We start from the raw sequence: 24520 nt of genomic DNA, 5'->3' as shown, positions 1-24520 counted from the left end.
TATTTTTTGTTACATACACACAAAAAAATGTTATAAAAAATACGTTAATTAGGTCCAATATGTAAACCGGGACATTTAGTGCCTTTGACAGTCAAGAGTTCAAGATGACCTCATATTTTGTTATCCTTTTAACACATGGCAGTGATATCATAGCGGACAAGACTATTATTACTCAAAATATCACCAGATCTGTTGTTTATTGGGCGGAATACACAATACAGCATGTTGCATGTCCCGAGTGAGGAGAGGGAGCATGCACTCAAAGCAGACAGGAGGAGGAGGAGGAGGAGGAGGAAGGGAGGGGGGGGGGTATTTCTTTTAAGCCAATAGACATCCAGAACGGCTAATATCGTTCCTCGACTCTCTAAGCTGGTGCCAGAGCTGCGCAAACGGCTCAGTCCTGGTCATTCTCTCTTCGCCTCAACTCCGAGATGAGCTTGCGGAAGGCTCGCAGTTAACTTTTGGTAAACTCGTGCACGGATGCCGCCGCGGTGAATTCGTCTGAAGGGAATATTCCGCCCACGTCGCTGCATTCAAGCTGTTGCCTCACTTGGGTGAGTTTGCGCCTCTTTTCATGATGAATACTTTCACACCTTTTTAAATTTTGATGATGACAGTGTTGTTGTTTTAAAGTAACCATGCACCAGAAAGTGGTGTTAATCATTCAGATTATGGAAATCAGATCAAATGTGGTTGAGAGAGAGAGAAAAAAAAGCGCGTGGGATTTTCATCTTAAAAAGTGTAAAGGCGCACTGAGAAGGGCCGAGGGGGGTGTGAGTTTTGCTTTCCAGATGTGTGGTCTCAGCTGTTGCGTGTCACTCAGGTGGTCCCGCTGCCCTTTTACAAGCCCGCTCGCCGTACCTCTTCCGACGGGCCGTAAACGTGTCAGTGTGGACAAAGCGCAGAATAAAGTCAAAGTCGTTAAGTCGTCAAGACATCAAAAAAACGTCATGTTGCTCTTTCCTTCTTTTTATCAATGGAGTTCAAGTCATCTGGGAAAATGAGCTCTGCTGTTAAGCGTCACTGCTGTCAAACCCGTGCTTGAAGCCAGTTGCGGCCTCTAGTGGTGGTTATCGGAAAAGAAGCAGCCCGGTGGGAGCGTTTATTTTGGCAAACGCCAACTTGATGCATCCATCCATTCGGGACAGAGCGGATCCTGTGCAAGGTTGAAAGGGGGCGGAGTCTGCTTATCCCAGCTGATACCCCGGGCGGGGTTTTCATTGCTGATTCAGGATCAGAGCAGTCAAGGGTGAGGATCAGGTGACGAATGAGGTGTGTATCCCCTCCCCTCCGTGGGGGGCCGTTCTTTGCTGGGGGGGGGGGGACGCTAAGCAATGCTAAGCCTTTGTTAATGAGTATGTATCTGTGTGTGTTTCCTTGTCTGTGTGTGGCGCTTGAGCGTTCCGTGCGAGTGTGTGCATACGTGCACACAAGCATGTGTGTGTGTGTGTGTGTGTGTAAAGGGTGTTTGGATCCAGTTGGGAGTTAAGCTCTGGTTAATTGGTCAGCCATTTTTGATGCACGCAGCAGGCCAGTCAAGCCTAGCGCGCATGCACAGCAGGTAAAAAAAAAACAGCAAAGCAGAAGGTGGCACTACAACCCTTTAAAATTGTCGGCCATTATAGCCAATCAGAAGCCTGACTATTCCCTCTAGTCAGTCTTTCTCAAAAAAAGGGGGCGGGATAGTGTGATGCTAGGGTGGTGCGTATGACCCCCTTTACTAGAATAATGTGTAATTGCACATCCGCTACAGTAGGTGGCAGCGGCGCTCTCAAAGCCCACCAGCACGGTTCCGTCAGCCGTTAGCGACCGCTCACGTGATGACCTCATAATATTTCAACACATAAATTTGTTCCCGTTTGAATGTATGCATCAGATTGTCCGAACAGAAGTGTTGACTGTGCGTACCGCCACAATAATAAACGGCCTCTCCTCCCACTGTTAACGCTCGGCAAACAATTTCAATCTCAAATGGTTTACCGCTTCCCTCTTTGGCTCGTTACCACTCTTCAAACTGCTGTCAATTTAAAGGGCCAGCGCATCAGATTTACAGCAACTCATCCCCATAAAAAAACGTCTAACACGGCATAACTCGACCTTGGCACTGAATGGTTTGATTCTAATAGACTTGTTAAATCGTCGTTGGCATTTAATGAGTTAATCTTCATTTTTAACTCGTCCTAAGTCAATGCGTATTTTCAGATTTGATAGAATCGGTCCACTCGTTTAAACGTGTGGTATGGACGAGGCGCCTCTCAGATGCATGTTTTTGTCAGCGTGATATGTTCGCAGTAAGTGGCTCCATCCTTCACTGTTCTTTGTTTAGTCATATGCAACCCAGATTGTCCTTCTCGGGCCGTTGTTCCAAGTGCCAGAAAGGAAATCCAGCCTTAGAGATTGTTTTGGTATTGTTGGACACTATCCTGGAAAAAAAAAAAACTTTACACTCATCAATCAAAGTAAGACTGTAAGACTGAGCTTAATTTGGATTGAAGAAGCACAAACGAGAATCTGCAAATGGATATTTTGCAGGAATCGTGGCTTAAATGCTTGAGTTTTTTTTTTTTTTTACAGCACAGCACAGATTATTAGTGACTACTTTTAGGGTGTCTTGCAGCTGGCTGACTCGTGATTTCGGGGACGAGGCAGTCAGATGTTTCCATGCACACAGCACAGACTGGAATTAGATCAAACAAATTGAGCTAATAAGAAACACAAACATGAATGTGAGCTATACGTGTCTATACATGAGTGTGTGTGTGTGTGTGTGTGTGTGAGAGAGCCCTTCACAGTCACGCACGACACTGTCCCGACTGTGCGCACGTCTGTCAAGTCTCGAACCTCAGGCCAACATGTGCGCACACTGCCGTATTTGTGCAGGCGCACACGGGCATTAATCCAACACCGGGTTGTGTAAATCACTGCAAACATCAGAAAACACACACACACACACACACACATGCCAAGCTGGTTGTGTGTGCGCGGAGGGCCAGTATGCAAAGAAACAGAACTGTTAATAATGAGAAACAGAAGCAATCAGTACAAAACAAGACAACTTTAAATTGGTAAAAAATTCGGAAAGCTCCAACCAGATGGATGTGAAACACAAGAAAGCCTGATTGGTCGACAGGGCAAGTGGTACGAATCAAAGTCAACATGCGGGACCAAAAATGGTTCCAAAAGTCAAAAGAGTAGTAGAAGAATTTTCTACTAATATTAGACATTCTTTGCAGAGGATAAAGAAAATATTACTAGGTACTGTGCGCAGTGTGGTGGCGAATTGAAATGTGAATTGGCCATAACAACAAACAAAATCAACATTTTCAGAATCAAATCAAAACAAATCTGAATATTCTCACATTGTCAGAACCTATAAATGGCTACATTCACATCTCAGTATGTGTGACGTGTTCTCACCGCTCAAGCTAGCTCCTGCTCTCCCACTAGTTGCACCAGCTAGTTTTTGTCTCTTGTTGTCTAGCTTCTCCCGCTAGCTTCTCTTGTTAGCCGCTCCAGCTAGTTCATACTAGCAGCTCTCGTTATCTGCTCTCGCTAGTTCTTGCTAGCCAATCTTGTTAGCCACTCCAGCAGTTTTTGCTAGCTTTTGCTATCTTCTCCCGCTAGCCGCTACAGCTAATTCTTGCTAGCCGCTCTTGTTACCCGTTCCAGTGAGTTCTTGCTCGCCCACTCTTGCTCACCGCTCAAGCTAGCTCCTGCTCTCCCGCTAGCTGCTCCAGCTAGTTTTCACTACTCACTCTTGATAGGCGCTCTTGTTAGCCGCTCCAGCTAGTTCTTACTAGCTGCTCTCGTTATCCGCTCTCGCTAGTTCTTGCTAGCCACTCTTGTTAGCCGCTCCAGCAAGTTTTTGCTAGCTTTTGCTATCTTCTCCCGCTAGCCGCTACAGCTAATTCTTGCTAGCCGCTCTTGTTACCCGTTGCAGTGAGTTCTTGCTCGCCACTCTTGCTCACCGCTCAAGCTAGCTCCTGCTCTCCCGCTAGCTGCTCCAGCTAGTTTTCGCTAGTCACTCTTGATAGGCGCTCTTGTTGGCCGCTCCAGCTAGTTCTTGGCTAGTCATTCTTCTTAGCTCCTCCAATACATTCTCGCTCGCCACTCTTACTCACATCTCAAGCTCGCTCCTGCTCTCCCGCTAGCTGATCCAGCTAGTTCTTGCCAATTGCTCGTTAGCCACTTGCGCGTTCTTGCTAGCTTTTGCTAGTTTCTCCCGCTAGCCGCTCCAGCTAGTTCTAGTTCGCTCGCTCACTGACTCCAAATGATAGTAGATAGTAATTGGTGGTAGGCTTGCGAAGTGTGGTCTGTCACCATAGTGTGTGTGCTTCAAAAATAGTTGTATTCTATTAGTTCACCGCTAAATGGCACTAAATATTACACACTGTACCTTTAACTATAAGTAGTTCTTTAAATTTGCAGTAAATTGCCTTTTGATTCATCGAATGAAGCCCTACAACTCGCACACAAATTTGATATGGCTGCACCAAGTGTGCGCTTCAGTGTTAGCATACCGGGGGGTTGTCATCACTCACATCTCTGACCATTAATACGGATCCTTTTTGCTCTCGTGGTTAACACAGTGAACCCTGCAGGCCGCACTGGCTACACAAGGCTGGTATTATGGTCAGTTTGCGGAGAGTGCAAGTCAGCCAGACGTTGAATAAAAAATGCCTTACGCGAACGGTGAGACCGCAGAGCGAAGACTCCCGGCTGCGAGTGAGAGTCGCTTCGGCACCAACTTAATTACCTGTACACACACAGCTCTATTTGATGATGATTAAAGCCCTCACACACATACACGCTTGCTCAAAAAAAACTTCCCAGACAGCCCCAGTCTCCAGCCACGCAGACATAAAAAGGCGATGATTATTAGATGATAATAATTAAAAGGCTTGTTAGTCTAATAGTATAGATAGCATCTCATTTAAGATGTCGGCGCAACAAGCGCGTAATTATTCCCAGTCATGTGACCACCCAGAGACGCAGGAAAGTAAGACGAATGATGGCTTTTGGGAGTGTCGGTTGTTGGCGTGTCAAAATAGAGCATATGCCAATTTTAGTCATGTGTTCACCTCAAGCCGAAGGACCGCATGCTCGGATAAAAGTGACGATATTACGCAAACCTCACAACGAGTGCATGATGTCAGCCGCGTTATCGCCATGGAAACAAAAACAAAATCTCGGTGTTGTCAGCGAATCGATGACATTTCACAATATTTACGGTTTGTATGTTTGGCTGTGTGCTCAGTGTGGCTGATCAAAACATGATGAATGGCAGTAGAAACAAATAATCTTGCAGTGGTTTGGATTCCTTTGAATTGCTCTCATGTTTGATACCGCGGTCTTCGGTTTGCTTAAGCTTCGTTTAGTTTCCAAGTAGAAAGATGACTACATAATAAAACTCAACAGCAAACTCAACATGAAATCTTTTACCCCCCCTGCAGACCGTCTATCTCTGTCGCCTCACATCGTCCCAAAGGATTTCCTCCAGAGGGGAAATGGTTTTGTCCAATCTGATGCTACTCGGAGTCAGGAAGTGACTGGAATCAGAAAAGTGTGGGTGTGGAGTCACTTTTCAGACGGTATTTGTTAAACAGGCGCACTGTTGTTGTTGTTGTTGTTGCGTCGCATCCTTTCATGCCTGGCAACGGCCAATCACAGCTCACCTGTTTTCCGCAAGCTGCGCTGTGATTGGTTGAAGTCATTTTCACTCGACAACAAGTGGCAAAATGGATAAAAATGCATGGATTTGATCATTTTACCGCTTATCTAATATTCAACAACCGCAATATTAATCAGAATGCTGTGTTTCGTCTATAGTATTGTAAAGAATATATTAACTCTTTGACTGCCAGACGTTTTGAGAAAAGGGATGCCGTGGGTGCCAGCCGATTTAAGCATTTTGACTGATCTTTCAAGGTCCACAGAAAATAATGTGTTTGGACTATGGAAACACACGTACTACCAAATGAAAGATTGGACTCTCATCTTTCATCAGAAAAAAAAGCTTGTCTCTACCTTATTCCGTTTTTCAGTAATCAACAATAGAAAATGGTTAGTTTCACCTCTGTTTTGAAACAAACGTCTTTTAACGTCTTTGGCACTCCTCCCTAGGGTTTTACTAAACGTTATTTAACGTTTTTGGCAGTCAAAGAGTTAAGGTTGACTCAATATCCACAATCCTACTTTGCCATGTTTCTTCAAGAGAGGAAGCATTGTCAACCTTAGTGGTTACCGGATGAAAGCTTGGGGTTTTCCCAGTGATACAAACAGTAATTTGGCTGTTGTCTGGGTTACCGTGCCAGAAGATCCATTTGTTCCTTCCTCGTCTTCGCTTTGAATTCGCCCTTTGCATTAATGAGGTACTTAAAAGCGTCTGTCGTGTTTACACTGTTGACCTCAAAATCCAGACACCGAGCTGCGAGCGAAGGCGTTCGTGATCCCCAATCAGTCAACCGTGAAAATCAAACACGTGAGGGCTTGTCTTGCTTTGATTCCTTGCATGGATTTTGATCGATTTGCACTACTGTATAAATCGGCCGTTTTGGAGCGTATAAAGTGGAGTGGAAACCTCTCCTGGAATGCCCTTCAGGGCCCTTTCAGACATCTGGTTGTGGATGGACAGCTTGGAAGTCCAATGGAGCCCCCTTGGGGAAGCCTCGTGCACATCATTACGGGCCATCCAACCACTTGGGTTGTCTGAAACCCTATCATTTGGTTCCGAAAGGCTACAAATATGCTGTAGAGCTTTTAAAACCACTTCCTCTTGCTAGTGCCTCTTCCATCTGTTGCAGATTAGTCTTCAGCGTGTTTAGAGAGCTGAGACCACGACCGTGCGGGACCCAGAGGAGGGTTTTAGTCGGAACAATCACTTCGGTCCAAATTAACGGAGGGGCCATCTAAGGATATGGCCGGCTGGGAGGCGACAGCCGGGCAGGGAATGAGACGGCTTCAAAATTGTCCCAAAAAATACAAAAAAATACGTTTTCAGAAAAGGGATGCCGTGGGTGCCAGCCGATTTAAGCATTTTTGACTGATCTTTTGACTGATCTTTCAAGGTCCACAGAAAATTATGTGTTTGGACTATGGAAACGCACATACTACCAAATGAAAGATTGGACTGTCATCTTTCATCAGAAAAAAAAGTTTGTTTCTACCTTATTCCGTTTTTGAGTAATCAACAATAGAAAATGGTTAGTTTCACCTCTGTTTTGAAACAAACGTCTTTTAACGTCTTTGGCACTCCTCCATAGGATTTTACTAAACGTTATTTAACGTTTTTGGCAGTCAAAGAGTAAAAAAAAAAATAAAAAAAAAGGAGAGCAACGATGATGACATGTCAAATCGGTAAAATTACCGAATGAACAATATTGAGCTCTCCAGAAAAAAAATAAAAATAAAAAATTGTCCCGTGAACATCAGGGCCTGCTTCCTCAAAATAGTACCCAAGAGGGATACAGAATTCTTATGAAACGTACAACCGCACCATTTTTCATGTGCCGGTGAGTTTATTGAAAGCTATTGTCACACATAGCGTCCATATCCGACACACTCCCGGCATCCAAAACCGGCAGTAAAAACCCTCCGTGCTGAGCTAAGCGGATACCTCTCAGCTGTTTTGTTATCTCCCTCTGCGGCGCTGCTGGCTTAGTAAACCCACATAAACCTCAACAAAAGCCTTGGCAGACTCTGCTGTTGTGTCCAAAGCTGATACGGTTTCACTCCCTTGTCAAACAACCTGAGAACGGTGCCAGGCTGCCAGCCCATGTGGGGCACAAAGTGACTTGAGGGCCCGGGGGCGGCAAACTTGGCATTGCCCGCGACTGTTGTCTTTGAAGTAGCAAATTGTGGCAAAGAGATGTTACCAGTTATGTAAGTCTGAAGCACATAAATGTGGATCTGTGACGCTCGACCGATGTAGCGTCCCTTTAGAGACGTGTCATTAAGCCACACCCTCAATCCCTGGCCTACATCGAATGTATCCATAATAATGATCATATCGAATCATTTGTTAACCGTATCTTACATATCCACGTCTGATGCGCTTTGCATTGATTGACAGTTTTTTTATCTTTGCACACATGTGACACAACTGTAAATCTTTTCCTAATACAATTTCTCCAACAACATTCGTCAAGCCACGTCTTGTACCAATTTCCCTCGCGGGTTCAATTGCAGTTCGTACTTCTTTTCTGACAGTATTTGTTCAAAGAAAAAAAAAATGGAGGAGCCATTTTCCCCGGGAGCATTTCAAACTAAAAACAGGAAACATTTGAGAAAAAGGGTCTTATACCGGATCCAAACACGGTCTGTTGGTGTGCAAGTTATAAAAAAAAAAAAAAAAAAAAAAAAAAAAAAGAGGTTCCTGTTTTTACAAGCACACAGTCAAACCCGCGGGGCCCTTCGTTGCATTCTGCAGAACTGTACTGTATGTGACCACACACAAGTAGTGAATACTCCCCGTGGACCAAATTACCCCCCAAAAGAAAATTGCACCAACCATAATCTGCATGCTAATTTTCATTGTGTGGGGTCCGAAAGAAAAAAACAGTCCCAGGTTTTTGGCACTACTCGAATACAAAAACCCAATATGCGCAGAACACGACGACGGTGACCTTTGGATTTTTATAAACGGGCACAATGCGATCGGTGCAAGATAAGACACACACACACACCAGGACTGTATTGTTTCCTAATAGCTATGATCGTTTTCTGATGTCGTGTTTCTCACTTGTATTGCAGTTCCTCAATTTGAAGTGGTACGCATGTGTGAAAACATCCGCCCTCTCTCCCCTCCATGTTAATTTCGTCTCACTTCAACGTGTCAGACGTGCTTGTTTTGCCTTACAGTATTAAGACCTTTGTTAACGTTATTTCAAAAGTGGATACATCATAACTCTGTGTGGTCTGAAGAAGTCACTTTTGAAGAGATGGACAAGAGAGACGTCGCAAAGGTTCAGCATACGAAACGGACTAATTGGTTCAAACGCTGGACGCCAACTAAAGCCAGTACTTCGCAAACATCTCCTAAAGGTCGCTCGGCATTTACTTGACAATTTCCTGCATTTTACGGCACTTTTACGACCGCCCCCCATTGTCCCCGCAGGCGTTTAAAAGTAACACCCCGCCGTGGTTAGCAAATCTCAGCACTGGGTTTTTTTATGGCGAGGAGCCGAAATCAGCCATAAGTTTAAGGAGTGTCGAGGAATATTAACACCGAACTGGCAAGACATCGGAGCAAGACTTTCGCCAAGCTGTTGGCGGGGACGAGGTTTTAGGATAACCGGGAGAAGAAACTGAGAGGATGCGAATTGAGACGTCTGAGGTCTGTTGGATGGACCGCAGCTGCTTGTCGGGCCTGGGGTCAAGGCTTATTAAAATATGAAATAGATACAGCAGATATACTTAGCTTCGATAATCGGCGTCGTAAATCGCACGGCGTTCTGATTTAGACGTGCCCCCTGGCGATTTACACGTTGAGGCTTGTCAACACGAGGGCTATGGAAGTGTTTCTGGATTGTAGCTTTGTTCGCAACAATTTGCGTTTTGGGTTTCTGTATTTAAGGGTTGTGCTTGAGTTGTGATTGTTGAATGTGGTAATACTGACTTTTTAGAAACAAAGTCCACAAGGCTCAAAATATTTGTTTTTTTTATTTGCAGAGGTTTTGCGAATCAATGATTACATTTGTGGAGCTTTTTTTTTTTTTTTTGTATGTGTAATCTCAGGGACCTAACGCAAGGGTTTACGATAAGATTATGGCCAATATAACGGATGGAACATTTGGTTTTAGAACCTTTTGCGTCAGCCTTGGTTGCGCTGAATCCCCGCTCTGTCCCTCTGAGATATGGTGTCCCACAGGGTTTTAGTTTGGGGCCCCTAATGTTTGCATTGTATTTGCTGTCCCATCTAAAGAAAGTGCTTGAGAAATCAACTTGAGTTGAGCTAAATTCGCAGGGGATAACAGCAAACTGTATATTCTTATTGAGAAGTAAAGGTAAATTGATAAAAAAAAATCTACTGTAATGTATTTTGAGAACATTGATAGCGAGGACCTCAAAAGTCCAAATCAAGACTCATGACTAATTCCAGAGTTCAAATACATAGTTCAAAGTTGAATGTATTCTGCTTTAATGCAGTTCTAGCCATAAGTCTGTAAAAAGTGTAATTGATCATCCAATCGCTCAATTTTAGTGTTAAAGGGGAAGTCAACCACCCCCCAATTTTTCTGACAATATGTTCTATGCAGCCCCACTGGTCTAACTATGGTATTCTGGTTAATTTTGTGTTTGTGGAAAATGAGTTAAGCAGCAAAATCCAGCTGTTTTTATCCATCTCAGGTGGCGGCCATTTTGCCACTTGCTGTCGACTGAAGATGACATCAATGTTGTTCAGGTCTCAGGTAACAACCAATCACACAGCTCAGCTTAAAAAAAAATAGGTGACCTGTGATTGGTCGCTGCCTGAGCCCTGAGCAACATTAATGTCATCTTCAGTCGACAGCAAGTGGCAAAATGGCCGCCCCCTGAGATGGATAAAAATGGCTGGATTTTGCTACATGACTCTTAATCCACAAATATAATATTAATCAGAATGTCATGTTTAGACTAGTGAGGTCACATATAACATATTATTGTCAAGAAATGTTTATGGTTGACTTCCACTTTAAACGCTAGCTGGTCAGTCTAACGTTTAGCACTTAGGAATTAGCATGGCTTCTCCATCTTTCCTTGTCATCCCTCCGCGAGAACGATACTTGTAAGATGTGTTTGAATGAGGCGCAAAATACAAATTTTGACACGCAAACCGCCTTGGTCCATATTTGGGGGTAGAAATGGCAGCGTATCCAAAATCTCACATGCTTGCGTTTGTGTGTTTTACGCTACGTTAGCATCAAGGATGGCCTCTGTTTGCTTTTTTTTTTTTTTTTCTTTCTTGTTCAGAGCAAGCAGAGGGCCATTGCCTGTGATATTTACATTCTAAGCGCTCATTTAACCGCTGCCGTCCCTCCTGGGTATGAAACACAGTGGCGGTTGTTGAGTGAAGGTGAGAATGACGATTACTGATGAAGACGGAGCACTTGTTCAGGAAACAGAGCACTTTAGCTCCCTGCAGGCTAGTCAAGCTACAGTAAATGTGTGTAATATTTGTATCAACCTTAAATATCATCTATATGGGTCAAAAAGGTGAAACTAAAGCATGGAAAAAATGGATCCAAAAAAGGCACCATGGCATCCATTTTCACAAGCATCATGTGTTTGTACTTGCAAACGCTCGGGGTCAAAGGTAACGGCATAAACCCTCCATTAGTTATTTTGTGCTCATGAGTGTCGGACATGTGAATTGAACCAGAGTAGAATCCATTCAACACTTGTCGAATGACTCGGCTTCTACTTTTTTTGGGGGGGGGGGGGGGGGGGGGCTCCATGATTCCAATAGTAAGAATTGGTTTACATCAATGATTTAATAATCAGCTGCAGCATGAAAAATACATTCAGGATTGCCAATGTTCTTTCAAAAAAGAACCACAAGTCCATGCCAAGACGATTGCTATTGGGGTATATTATGAGAACTTTTATATTGATATAAAGAGTAAGTATATGGGAGAAAACGGTCTTCTGCCTAAAGTTACTAAAGTTTCAGCTCTGAGTTTCTCGACGCATTGCCAGGAAAGAAGTCCGCATTGCCAAAGCGCTCCCCGTAAGCGAGTTAGCAAAGCGAGCCATTCCTCATTGGAGGCAGCAAATTTGGCATGTGACAAACAGCCCCGTCGTCCCCTCTGTTAAGTCACTTAGCGCGGTTGTCAGGGGGAGAGAGGGGCCGTCTTTGTCCCGCCAGACAATTGAGTAAACTCATTTTTCATCCCGGAGCGTTTTAAATGATTCCGGCTTTTCAGGCCTTTCACAATGACAGATGGTTGCGACCTTGTCCAAATAAGTCACCTTCGAGCTGCCGCAGCAGGACAAGAAGTCCCGAATATGTGCTATTGGTTTAGTTCTAACTCAAGTGGACTGTTTTTCATTTGCCTGAGCTACTTTTATTTTTCTCAATATAACGTTTGAATTCAATACATGGGGATTTTCTAAGTTGGATGATGCCTGGGGAGAGTCCAAAGCTACACTCTACAAACAGGTAAAAAAAATAACCCAGCAATGGGTCAAAAATGGACCGATCCTCTCCTTGGGTCGATTTGACCCAATTTTGAGTCGTTTTAAAAAATATTGGTCAGATGCTGTACTTGGGTCGACTATTTTGGGTCATTTTCTGTAGAACAACCCAGAAAGTTGGGTCAAATTGACCCCTAAAACGGATCGGTCCATTTTTGATACATAATTGGGTTACTTTTGACCCAACTGTTGAGTGTAGAGTGTACAATGCGGGACGGGTGCGAGGTAAACAGCACAGTCAGCTTCCAATAGCTCCAGGGAACGAGTAAAAAAAAAAAAGTTGGATAATAGTGAGGGCTGTTGAACCGTCAACCAAGATATAGTTCGCATTAGCTAAAGTATTAACACAACCAGATTGACTAGCGATTTGTTATTAACAGTTCCTGGTGATAATTGATTGTACATTTGATTTTAAAAACAAAGTTGAAGTGGCCCAGTTTTTAATTTTGAATATCTGTTCGTCCTAGTTTGAAACTAAGGAGGATTTTTTTTTATAAACATAAGAGAGTACATGTCATCAAGCACTCAGGAAACAGTCAAGTTGGTGGATAGGGGGGGGGCACTTTAGTGGAGGAAAGAGTGTGTGTGTGATTGAAGTGCAGTGGCAGGCTTTTTTTTTTTTTTTTTTGCTGGGAAGGGGAGGAATGAGGGCGGGGCCATCGAGTGAGACCTGCCTACACACATGCACTCACGACACACTTGGGATCTTGAGACACTCCAGATAGAGACATCAGCTCTCTTGGACCTCCTCTCAAAGGACTTCTGCATCCCTAAATGAGGTGGTCCCGCGGCTGCAAAGGGGCTGCCTCCTAACTTTCTGAGACATTTAAAAGGAGGGTGGGGGGCACTTCCTGACCGACTTGGATCTGGAACTGATTTTAGAGCAAAAGACGCGTTGGTGCTGCCGATATGTAGCTGAGAGGAACGTTTGCGATGGGAAGAAAGATGCTTTTCCTGTAGGTAAGAGCCAAACATGAAGATGTCAAGAAATGCAATGCAAATTTGACCAGGAATTTTATATCACATTTCTGTATTTGTTTTGTTTTGAGTGTGGCCTCGCTCGAGCTGTGTTTAAGTGCTCTCGTGCACCCCGTGACACCCATTTGGCCCTAAAATAACACACTTCAGCAGTGAAGGAGTGATGACCTCGGCCTTTGAACTCCACTATTTCATGTTTTCCCTCAATCAATGTGGCACATTTGCTTTACTCGCATCAGCATTTGCTTCCAAGTTCGTCCTCATCAGCATTGAGGTAGTCAACTTTATGTGCGGAGAACTTAGAAAGAATAAATGAAACTAAAATAATGTTCATACAGATCACACAAAATGATAAAAATAATAAACTACTCAGTGTTTTTTTTTTTTTTTTTTAGACCAACCTGAATCATGACACCTGTTTTTGTAATCAGCATTAGGATTTATGTTTAAAATAACTTTTTGACCTAGTCAGTCCAACGTCAGCGGTGAAGGAGAGACCCCCTCTAAAAGTGTCAGTCAAGCGGGGGAGGAGCGCGCAGTTAACCGTTAGCCGACAACATCTGGCCCGTGTTTACACAGGCCCAATGTTGTGACTCCTAAAAATTATTATTTTTTTTTTTTTACGTGCGCTCTAATTCGGCCAACCTTCCCCCTCGTGACGTCCCCTGCCGGTGCCCGACTTCAGGAGGACGACCGGGTGGCGATTTCTGTTTGTGTCCCCCCCGAAAGACAACCATTGTGTTATTGCCAATGCGAGCTTGGCCGTGTCGGTCGGGGGCCGAGGAATCTACAACATCTCAAGGATGATGGAGGATGCAGAAGGTTATAAAATGCTGTGGAAATTGGTTAATCAAGTGTCTAAATAGTGTTTATTATATACTGTATGTATATATATATATATATATATATATATATATTTATACATTTTATATGTGAATGTCCAATAAAATGTACAATCATTTTCCCCCCTAAGTTTTCATACTCTTGTTAACATTAAAGTGGGGGGAAATTAAACTAATAGAAATATGGCTGCATCTTCTAGTCATTGATACAGTCATTTTATAATAATTCCTAAAATTGAAAGAAAATTAAAAATATGTACTGTACTGTAAATAACGAATGTGAATATCATTTTTCTGCCACTAGATGGCATAATTGCGTTTGTAAGGCATTGGTGACAGATCAGTGCATTTTTCTTTTCATATTAAGAGCTATCTAATCTTTAACATGAAGTAACTTGGGAAATTCTGCACATTTTTAAATGCTTTATTATTGAATTTATTACAATAAAATTTAATAATAAAAAAGAAGGGTTAAGAACAACAACGTTAAGAACCACTGTTTTAGAAAATAAATGTCCCCTTTTAAAACAATTGCCTCTTTCAGACCTTACATTTAAAGTATTTTGGCTAACTGGAAGATACAATGGCCTCATGTGTTAATAAATACGTCACGCATAGTCAATGATGAGGTGCCACAAAATAGACTTAAATCATCCATTTGTGCCGATGACTAGGTGTTAACTAGTTTTTACGTGAGATAGTAGTGTGGAGTGGGTGGAAAAAGAATTCTCCGGGGTGATAACATTATCTATCCGACCATAAAACTTGATAGATTAGGGCACAGAAGAACAAAGCGACATTCAAATACTCCTTTGTCTCCAAGCAGGAGTTTTGGTTTGGTCTTTAACAGCATTTCTAACGTGTTTTGAGGCCCTGGGCTTTGATGGAATTGTATGCTAATAGCCAAAATGCTAATACTTGTTTCCTTGATAGCCTGGAGGGTGACAAGACATTTATAATGGATGGAAACAGTGTCTGTTCTCTGTTCTGTCTGAAATGCTTTACAAATCCAAATTTTCCATTCACAGGATCCTTATCTAAAAGCTGTAGACGAGCACATTTGGCCTGACAATTTCAGCCATCCAAGCACTTTTGTTTTGCCAGTAGAGGCCATCGAGATCCTAACGACCCAGATAGAGCCCGCCCTCATACATGTAAAAGATCGCACCTACGCATGCTCTGCAGTGCTAATGCGGAGCATCTGTTTGCCCCCAAACAAGTTCTGTTCAGGTTTGCATGTGAAAGACTACGTTTACATACAGTTAATATTCGGGCTAAGGCAGTCCTTCTCAAATATGGGGGCACGGTGCGACTTTTTTTCTTCTTCTTTTTTTTCTCCATAAAAAAGAAAAAAATAAAAGACCACAGGAACTTTGATTTTTTTGTCATGATAGAATAAAATATAATTGCGCATCTGGTACAGTAGGTGGCAGTGGTGGTGTCATTGTCAAAGAGTGTGCAAGGACTATTAGCTTCTCTGCAGAGGTGCACTTACAAGAATTATATAGATAAATTATACTATTTATAGTCACGGCACAGTTAGGAGGGAGTTAGGGGAGTGCGAAATATTTTCTGCCTCCTGTGGCCCGGTAACAAAAAATAATTATAAAAAATAATAATAATAAAAAATAACAAAAGTCAAAATTCCGCTTTCTGAAATATTCGGGATAACCTGCCTACATGTTTGAGCGGACAGAGTTAAAGCATTGTGGTCATGAAGCACGGATGTAAATACACACGATGGCATTTTTGCCGTAAAGAATTTCAATGTACAGCATTCAAGCGAGTGCACACAAGTCGTTCCAAATAGAAATAAGTGGGGGGGAAAAATAGAGAATTCGCACAAGGCAAACCAAAGCCCCGTTCATCGAATGCGTTTATAAGAACAATTCCTGTTCCGAAAGGGATAACCCCAGCATGTAAGGGGTTTTGCACGTGTTTGAAATATTGGCAATATTCATGTTTTAAAAGGGCTATTGACTGCATGTAAGCATAATCAAAGAAGACTGAGCAAATCAAATCAGTCACTTTTCAACGGTCTTGGGACTGAATACTGCTGAAGGCAGGAGACAATTCCTCTTCGAGTCCGAATGTGCTTGAAAAACTCTTTGGAGCAGCCGAGTCATGCTTTTCCCAGATTTCCTTTTTCTCTGCCCCAGTTATGCCGTAGTCAGTTGATGGTCTTATGCATATTTAAAGCAGCACTTCTCATCGTCGTTATCCAGTCCATGGTTGGTGTTTACTTATGTTCTTACACAACCTGGAGCGCAACAGATGTTTACTAGCTGGCAACATCTGTTGTCCAAGCATGCAGAGTACGGATTTAAAGAACTGTACAAAGCTTGTTCATGCATGAAAATGTCCTCAAATGTCGCCAGTTTCACACATTGAGGGCACAGCGTTGGAATGCAACCCTTTTAGTCCTAATGGAAAAAGCTTGGGTGGATTTTTCCATTGCACATCATCTGGAGTGCTTCTTAAGTGCTATGTTTTGATTTCTCATCAAGCATGAAAGGACTCGCGACACAAATGGAGTTTCGACAAAAATAACACAATTTTGGTGTGTTCTTGTTGCCGTTTCTATCCACAGCGGCCGCGCATGATGAACCCGGAGCGCAGTGAACGAGGGGAGCGCCCTTCACATCGAGGCCCAGAGATGGAGTCTCTTCCTGGAGGGAAGAAGGGGAAGGTGGCGGCCATGAGCTTCCAGAGGAGCTCCACCTCGGATGACGACTCTGGCTGTGCACTGGAGGAGTACGCTTGGGTGCCACCGGGACTTCGGCCCGAGCAGGTAGCGCCTCAAAGTTTACTAGCAGATTGTTTCTTCGAGTAAGCATCTGAGTGGAGTGTTAGGGTTAGGCAAACATTAGTCTCTCGCATGTCTAGAGAATTTTCCCAGTTTTTTGTGACAGGATGGGGAACTGACGTACTGTGCCAAATAACATATTATCAATACTTGATTAAGTTAATGCGATGGTCTTCACCTGCAGGTCCAGATCTATTTTTCCTGTCTGCCGGAGGACAAGGTGCCGTACGTTAACAGCCCCGGTGAGAAACATCGGATCAGGCAGCTCCTCTACCAGCTGCCGCCGCACGACAATGAGGTAACACGGTCAACATGAAACGTCGCTTCCAATGTTTGTATTATTGGTCTTGAAAGACAACTTCTTAGCCAAAAACTGAGAGAGAGAGAGTAGACAAATTAATTTCAAGTACGTGAAATTAACAGTAAACCAGCAATTTGAGCCAGTCAGCAGTTTATTTGAACTCAAAAGCTTCCAAAAACCCGATCATGGCGACAGAGAAAGTTGTGGATTCTGTTGGCAATAAAAAACCCACCAGCTGATTAAAGCCTGGACTAACACAAACAGAACAATAGCCACATTCCATCGTCTGTAGAACGGCTTTATGGTGCGTAAACCGCACCCCCCCTTTCACATCTGCGCTGATAAGAGTTTACATTAGGAGATAGGGTGGGGGGTTTTATCAACCCGCACGAGGGCTGACTGAGGTGGTCTCTGTATAAACACACAGCGGATACACAATAAGTCCAGTCTGCATACACGGTGTTTGATGGGGAGGTTTTATAATGTTTGTTGGTGATTGAGGAGGAAGAATTCCTTGCGTTACTGTGGTTAGCGAGGGAGAACGTGCGCCCACAGCGTGTTGTAAGGAGAAGTCGTTGCGTTCTATCTGGGAATCTACACCATTTCCAAACACAGGCAAAGAGTGGAGCAGATGAATTTCAAATAAACCACTTTTCCAGACTGTGATACGCCGCCTCAGAGTTATTTTCTTTTTGGCAACTCCGCTCATACGTCTTTATGTCTCCGCTAGCTTCGTTACTGCCAGTCGCTAACAGAGGAGGAGAAGCGGGAGCTTCACATGTTCAGCGCCCAGCGGAAGAGAGAGGCGCTCGGAAGGGGAACGCCCAAGATCCTGCCCCGAGCGCTGCAACACACTCGCTGTGAAAATGTAGGTAGCACGCATGGATGCCCGTGAGCGTGCACACACACACACACACACACCAAGAGGTCATTGAGAGCTCATGTAGCTATCAGGCAGTTTCGACTTTTTACGAAAACCCACCGGTTGGTCTTTCGCTATTTATATCTTAAGTTGGTGTGATTGGCTGACGTGACGGCTTGGAATTCAGTAATAAACGCAGCCCTCATTATTTGGAGGAAGCGGGGGGGGGGGGGATCGCAAACTCCAGCTGAGTGGTGAAGTCAGCTTCCCGAGAGGACATCTACCAATTTCCTGCCAACAATCTACATCTCCACAGGACAGGTTTATAAAATCAGAACAAATTCCGAAAATCAGTCATGGTGTGCATCTTGTACATGTTACGAAAAGTGTGGGAAAAACTTCCAAGTGCTTATTGTGAAATCCAGCTCACAAACAAACATAAAAGCTATGACAACCGAAAACCATTGCCTGATGCAACCATAGACCAAATGAGTTACAAATGCTCCCGCTTGACTGCGAGATCTCAACCGACACAACAATCCCCAAAATCATTTGTTGTTTAAATGTGGCGATGGTTTTCATACCACTCAAGATGTCCTTAATCAAACTTATGGAAAACGTCCTTTCAACATTCCCTGGAATTGAACAAATTAAAGCCTGCTTAAACCAGTGAGGAAACCACATCCTCTTTTTGGCTATGCTAGCTATGTTACTTGGGGTTGCGAGCTTGTCAGCGCCCAAACATAGATGCTAACAAACACATCATATGTTGAGAGCTAGCAACACATGTTGACACACACGCTAATCCGTAGCGGGAAATGCCACCCTGTCACGTATTCATTGGGTCATAACTCACATTATCATCTCCGCAAAGCTGCAGGTCACTTATACCTATGAATGCACACGTGTTCACAGACAATTTATGAGGCTCCAGTTTCCATCAGTCTCAGGGACATACATGAGCCAAGCACCGCCCCCCCCCCCCCCCCCCACACCGTCTGTCCACTCATAATAATAGCAAACAGCTGGGCATGCTATCCTATCGCTGTCTGTTGGCGTCCCCACGCTCTGGTGGGTTAAATAAAGACTTGTGATTGGGCGTTCAGACACACTTTGACGATCTCTGCGGCGTCATATGAGCTTTGGCGACTCGGGATCCAAGGACAGTGGGCTCTGTTCAAACCCACTGGACCAACAGTGTTATTAAATTTATGACTTTTATAGTAAAGCGAGGGCAAACTGAAAGACAATGCTTACTTAAATCAGTGGATGTCAGCTACAAGAACAGCTAATCCTGAGTTTAAAAAAAGGAACAGACAGCTATTCTGAAAGACGTGAAACATAATCTGTGGTTTTGTTTTAAAAGATTAAAATGCTTTTGCATCTATGTTACATTGGTTTTAGCAGCAGTTCTGGTTTCACGGATTTGTTTTGATTGGATAACATCACCGGCTTTTTGAAAACTTAACAAGGATGAACTGTCTATTTAAAAAATGTATGACACTATAATTTAAACATACTTAGCAGTAGATTATCAGAAGAGCCGCTGCATTAACACGATGCCTACAATATGACTTTCATGCATGCGTCATTTGTGTATGTTTGGCAGTGCGGGGGTGGCATCAATGGAGGGGAGATGGCAATCTTCGCCTCGAGGGCTGGACCGAACCCCTGCTGGCACCCTGCATGCTTTGTGTGCGCGACATGTCAAGAGCTGCTTGTGGATCTGATCTACTTCTACCAAAATGGCAAGATCCTCTGTGGGAGACACCATGCGGAAATTACAAAACCAAGATGCTCCTCTTGCGATGAGGTAAGAAGCAGCGGCGGTGTTAAGTATCATCCACGAAGGAGTTGATAGCATTTCACCAACCATTCATTTGGAATTCCGCTTAAGATCATCTTCGCAGACGAGTGCACGGAGGCGGAGGGTCAACATTGGCACATGAAGCACTTTGCCTGCTTTGAGTGCGGGACGATGCTGGGGGGGCAACGCTACATCATGAAAGACGGCCGGCCCTACTGCTGTGGATGTTTTGAGTCACTGTATGCAGAGTACTGCGAGGCCTGCGGTGAAAATATTGGTAAGTCCAAAATTTGGATTCCACAACTTGGGAGTACACAAAACCATGTTCCTCGCCTTATTCACAAATGTGTCTTCCATCCGACTGTCCTCTAGGAGTGGACCATGCACAAATGACCTACGAAGGTGGGCATTGGCACGCCACAGACGAGTGCTTCTGTTGTGCTCAGTGTAAGACGTCCTTACTGGGCTGTCCTTTCCTACCGAAACAAGGACGCATCTACTGTTCGAAGGCCTGCTGTCAAGGAGAGGATATCCACGCCTCCGATTCTTCCGACTCTGCCTTCCAATCTGCTCGTTCCCGTGAATCCCGTCGCAGTGTCCGCATGGGCAAGAGCAGCAGGCCCGCTGAGCAGTGGAGACAGTCTCAAGTCTTAAACCCCTCCGCCGTTGTCTCTGCGAGCGAGTACAAGTTTGTCGAGGGCGGAGTCGATGGGGATGTGGATGTGATTGGGCAGAAGCTTTCCCATCTAGGCCTGGATGAAGAAAGGTTCTGGAGGGATCGTGAGGAGCAGGATGCTGGGGGGGAGGAGGACCCCGAGGAATGGGCCCAGCACGAGGACTATATGACTCAGCTCTTGCTCAAGTTCGGGGACCAAGGAATGCTGCACCCGATTCAGCAGCCATCCCGAAAATCTCCCAGTCCCAGTAATGACAGAAAGCATCTGATAAGTGTTTCTGACCCTTGGCTAAAGCCAGAAATTCTTGGAATCTCTGCCTCGTCACCTACCCCTACCAGTCCCACTCAGAGCCAGACTTCCAATCAATCCAGAGCCAACAGCCTGAGCCCCGGACTCATGAGCAAGAAGCATCTTCCTGAAATGTACTGGGCCCAGTCTCAGGATGGGCTCGGAGACTCCGCCTATGGAAGTCATCCGGGGCCTGCCAGTGCCAGAAAGATTCAAGAGCTCGAGCTGGACCAAGATCAGGACCAGTCGAGTGCGAGCAAACATTCCCTATGGCAAGAGAACAGGCAGTGGTACCAGGATACACTGGAATGTATTGCAGATGAGCTGAGGAAGGCGGGGCAAGGTGTGGGGGACTCTATGGATTCACTGGCACTGTCAAACATCACTGGTAAGGAGGAGGGATTGTGTGTGGTTTGATGTTCACCGATTCCCACTTAAAATGTGTAAAACATACATTTTCTGCTTCCTTAGGTGCTTCAGTTGATGGAGATGGCAGGGATCGGTCAAGGGTCTACTCCCTTCATACAATGCAGGAACCTTTGGTGGGAGAGGACTGTGAGAAAATGAGCAACATGGGGACCTTTAATTCATCTCATCTTCACCACAGTAGCAACTCCCTCAACCTTAACTTGGAGAAGGAGGGACAGGAGACGGCACAAGACGGAGACCTCGCAACAAGGGGAGGACTTCTGTCTTTGTACCCCCATCCAGAAACACCACCTGCGTTTGCCCATGCGCCAGCTCTGAGGAGGACTAAGTCACAGTCCAGGCCTCCTCAGATGGTCAAGTTCACAGATGACACTGTGGATAATGGATATAACGATGGATTTGAGGTCAATATCAGAAAGCATCCCATGAGTGAGAGGCCACAGCGGAGGGCTTATGCCCACGCCGAGGCGTGCCGGGATAGAAGCCGTCCGTCGAGTCACCATGGACGGAACAGACAGAATCCCCACCACAGTAGGCACCACAGGAGCCGCAAAACCCATTCGGACATTGCCCTGAACATGGTGCCGTTGCAAAAGGCGCAGAGACCTTATCGACATCACCGGCAGATGCTAGCCGACCCTCGCCAAAGGTCTCCAAGCCAACCACAGGCATACTCTCAAACCCGGTCAGACTATATGAATCAGGGTCCATCCCAGGGAGACCGCCGGGTTGAGCATTTTATGGGTCTCTACAAAGATGAGGACGAGTGGTGTTCCACTTGCTCTTCATCATCGTCGGACTCTGAAGAGGAGGGCTACTTCCTGGGCCAGCCCATCCCCCAGCCTCGACCCGCTGGGCGCTACTATGCTGAGGACTACCCCAGAGTCATCGCCCTCTCGTCCCAAAGTCATGGCTCAAAGACTGGTCGGAGAAAGAGCCACCGCTCCAAAAACTGTATTATCTCCTAGAGCCCAGTCTGTATTAACACTATGACCTGCATAAGGCAATAAAGTATTTTGCGTTTTTTTTACAAATGTTTTGTACAGGTTTTTAAGAGTTCTAGATATATGGTGAGTTGTAATTCGACTACCATCTAAGAAACGAGTCTTTAATTGCTGCAATGACAAAATAAACTGTAAACTAGTTAGAAATGTGTAAATTCATTTGACATTGATTTTTTTATATAATGCATGGGCTGCATAGTAGCCTTTGTGCAGGAAAAAAACGTACAGTCCGAGTGAAAACATGTAATTGTTTCTTCTTTTTTTTTATTGATCTAAGCTTTGCAGCTGTGTGTACAGTCAATCGGGAAAACACAAGAAACTAGACAGAGTATTTAATGCAAAATGGCATAAATGTGTAAATAGTAAGATTTTAACACTGCAATCTTTATATGGGTTGAAATGAATGCTTTTGAAGTTTGATTAAAGTGAAAAATACCAGCTGTAAATGTACCTAAACACAGACCTTCATATTGGACAAGAACCAAGAAGGTGCCGTTTCATAAACTGTGTTCTCCAGTTAAGTGCCATAAAACAATGTCTATTGCAACATTATCACATGTAATGTCTATATTGAGCCCAAATATTACTACACCTGTTGTGTCACAAACAGTTATAGGCTTAAGATTGTAAAGATGCTTGTAATAAAATATTTTTTGCAAAGCTGAAGGAAAAAGTTGTTTTTCGGAAATAGTTTCTTCTTGCTTCAACAAATTTCCTGAATCAACTGCACACTTTAAAAAAAAAAAAAAAAAAAAAAAAAAAAAGCTTATTAAAACGTATTATTAATCTTATGTGTGTGTGCAAAGTGCAATCAATAACTTAAAATACAAAACAAACAACGTTTTTTTTTGGAAAAATGTTTTTATGATGAGAGATCGTAAGGTGACACAGAACCAGTAGATTTCAACTTTAACTTTTAACAGAACACTAAAAAAAATTTTTTTTTCTTTTCTCCCCTCCATAACTAACACTGATTAACTTCCACCCTCTGTGCTGGAAAATAGTGTAAATCCAAAAATCCAACATGTGTCCAGGTGAGTCACAATCCAAGTTATCCGCTGTGGTCAGATGTTAATCCTACAAAGTTCCATCAGAAAAACTTGTCAGACAACTGAGCTGTGATTGCTCCCAGTCTTTGAATTTTTTTGGCTGCATGAGCTTGTAGAAGGGGTGGTGGAGTCACAAGTGGGGAGTTCTGGGGGTTGGATTGACTGATCCAGTTCCCTTATGAAGAGTTTGAGGTCATCGAGACAACGCACGCGGATCTCCCCGAGGTTCTCCCTGAGGGGGACTTGAAGATGCTTCTCCAGATTGGGATCTTTCGCTACCAGCATCTTCACCACCGTACCGAACGTTTCACAATCGTCGCGGTACACCTGAGATTTGACAGGGCAAAAAAAATAAAAAAATAAAAATAAAAAAAATAAAAGAAGTTTGTTTTCAGTGGCATCATCCAAGTCATTTTCATCATCTTCTCAAATTCCATAAACGCAGATTACATTGCGGATGGCGGGGAACGAAGCAATGAAAACACTTGAAGGTGTGCGAGGGGCTTGGGAAGGGAGAAAACATCCATCATTTCACCGCCTTTTCTTTACTCTCCTAATGAAGAAACAGTTTCCCGTTCTGACAAAACTGCTGCTTTTGAGTTGCTTACAATCTTGCAGGGACGTCCAAACTACGTCCGGAGGTTCCGCCCCAAGCACGTGAAAAAGGATGCGGATTGGTCCAGAAGACGCAAATAGTTCCAAGAAATTGTGTTGATGTCAAACGGGCGTACTCTACCTCGGGAAAAATCCAATTATTAAGTACATGAAGCAAACAAACACTTGAACAGAGAGAAATTTGTCTCTGAAACAATGTGCTAAAAATATACTTCCCCTGTTATCCAAACAGGAAGGAAAAGAACTGTGCTTGACTGGGTGGGTCGGGCGGGTTTTAAATGAAGCCTTGTCTGGCTTTCCAACTTCCTCAAACTCCTTTTCTACAACTATATTGATTGCGGCTGGATGTTAAATTGGAGCAGAGGACCAAAAAAACAAATCAGTCAATCGTTGTCGCCTTTGAAGGCAAAACAAAAGAGGGCCTAAAATGTCTGTATTTCTGCCCAATACGCAAACAGACTTCGCTTCCTCAACAAATGAAATGAAACGCCCTTCGTGCCACGGCCTGGTATGCGAGGAGTAAAACACGATCCGGTTTATTGCCTTTCATGCCTTGTCGCTCACTCGAACCAGTCGGTATGTACCTCAGCCAAAGTCAACTCTGACAACGAGCAACAGCTCAGGTAGAATTTCAGAGGAGCAATTTCAGCAAAGCTACATAAACACACGGAGCAGGACGCGGCCCAGC

At 44.0% G+C, this 24520-nt stretch overlaps 2 protein-coding genes across 10 annotated transcripts in view; one reads left to right on the top strand and one right to left on the bottom strand.

Moving 5' to 3' along the window:
- The first annotated feature begins 389 nt into the window (after window positions 1-389).
- On the top strand, window positions 390-22828 carry prickle1b (prickle homolog 1b). Of its 3 annotated transcripts, none has more exons than XM_077543794.1 (8): window positions 390-554; window positions 16585-16785; window positions 16985-17098; window positions 17832-17969; window positions 19573-19776; window positions 19861-20047; window positions 20143-21123; window positions 21207-22828. In XM_077543794.1, the coding sequence occupies exons 2-8, from the start codon at window positions 16594-16596 to the stop codon at window positions 22130-22132; spliced, it is 2742 nt and encodes a 913-aa protein (XP_077399920.1). In that variant the 5' UTR covers window positions 390-554; window positions 16585-16593; the 3' UTR covers window positions 22133-22828. The 3 variants fall into 3 exon arrangements, with proteins under 3 accessions (XP_077399920.1, XP_077399922.1, XP_077399921.1); XM_077543796.1 differs by lacking the exon at window positions 390-554 and adding an exon at window positions 12857-13130; XM_077543795.1 differs by lacking the exon at window positions 390-554 and adding an exon at window positions 12857-13134.
- pphln1 (periphilin 1) overlaps window positions 22578-24520 on the bottom strand; it is a 43120-nt gene continuing 41177 nt past the window's right edge. For all 7 annotated transcript variants that reach the window (XM_077543800.1, XM_077543801.1, XM_077543799.1 and 4 more), the window contains one exon: window positions 22578-23544. In XM_077543800.1, the coding sequence (XP_077399926.1) occupies window positions 23272-23544 (273 nt within the window). In that variant the 3' untranslated portion in view covers window positions 22578-23271. The remainder of the gene's footprint in view (window positions 23545-24520) is intronic.

This window comes from Vanacampus margaritifer, chromosome 15 (assembly GCF_051991255.1).
Source record: "Vanacampus margaritifer isolate UIUO_Vmar chromosome 15, RoL_Vmar_1.0, whole genome shotgun sequence".
NCBI classification, from domain to species: Eukaryota; Metazoa; Chordata; class Actinopteri; order Syngnathiformes; family Syngnathidae; genus Vanacampus; species Vanacampus margaritifer.
This window is presented reverse-complemented; position numbering and strand designations above follow the sequence as displayed.

What these genes read in the sequence shown, in the direction of transcription:
- prickle1b (XM_077543794.1), top strand. Translation starts at nt 16,594, where the DNA reads ATGATGAACCCGGAGCGCAGTGAACGAGGGGAGCGCCCTTCACATCGA. An exon ending in TGCCGCCGCACGACAATGAG is followed by an intron (nt 17,099 to 17,831) that starts GTAACACGGTCA and finishes TGTCTCCGCTAG; the next exon opens with CTTCGTTACTGCCAGTCGCT. An exon ending in GGCACTGTCAAACATCACTG is followed by an intron (nt 21,124 to 21,206) that starts GTAAGGAGGAGG and finishes CTGCTTCCTTAG; the next exon opens with GTGCTTCAGTTGATGGAGAT.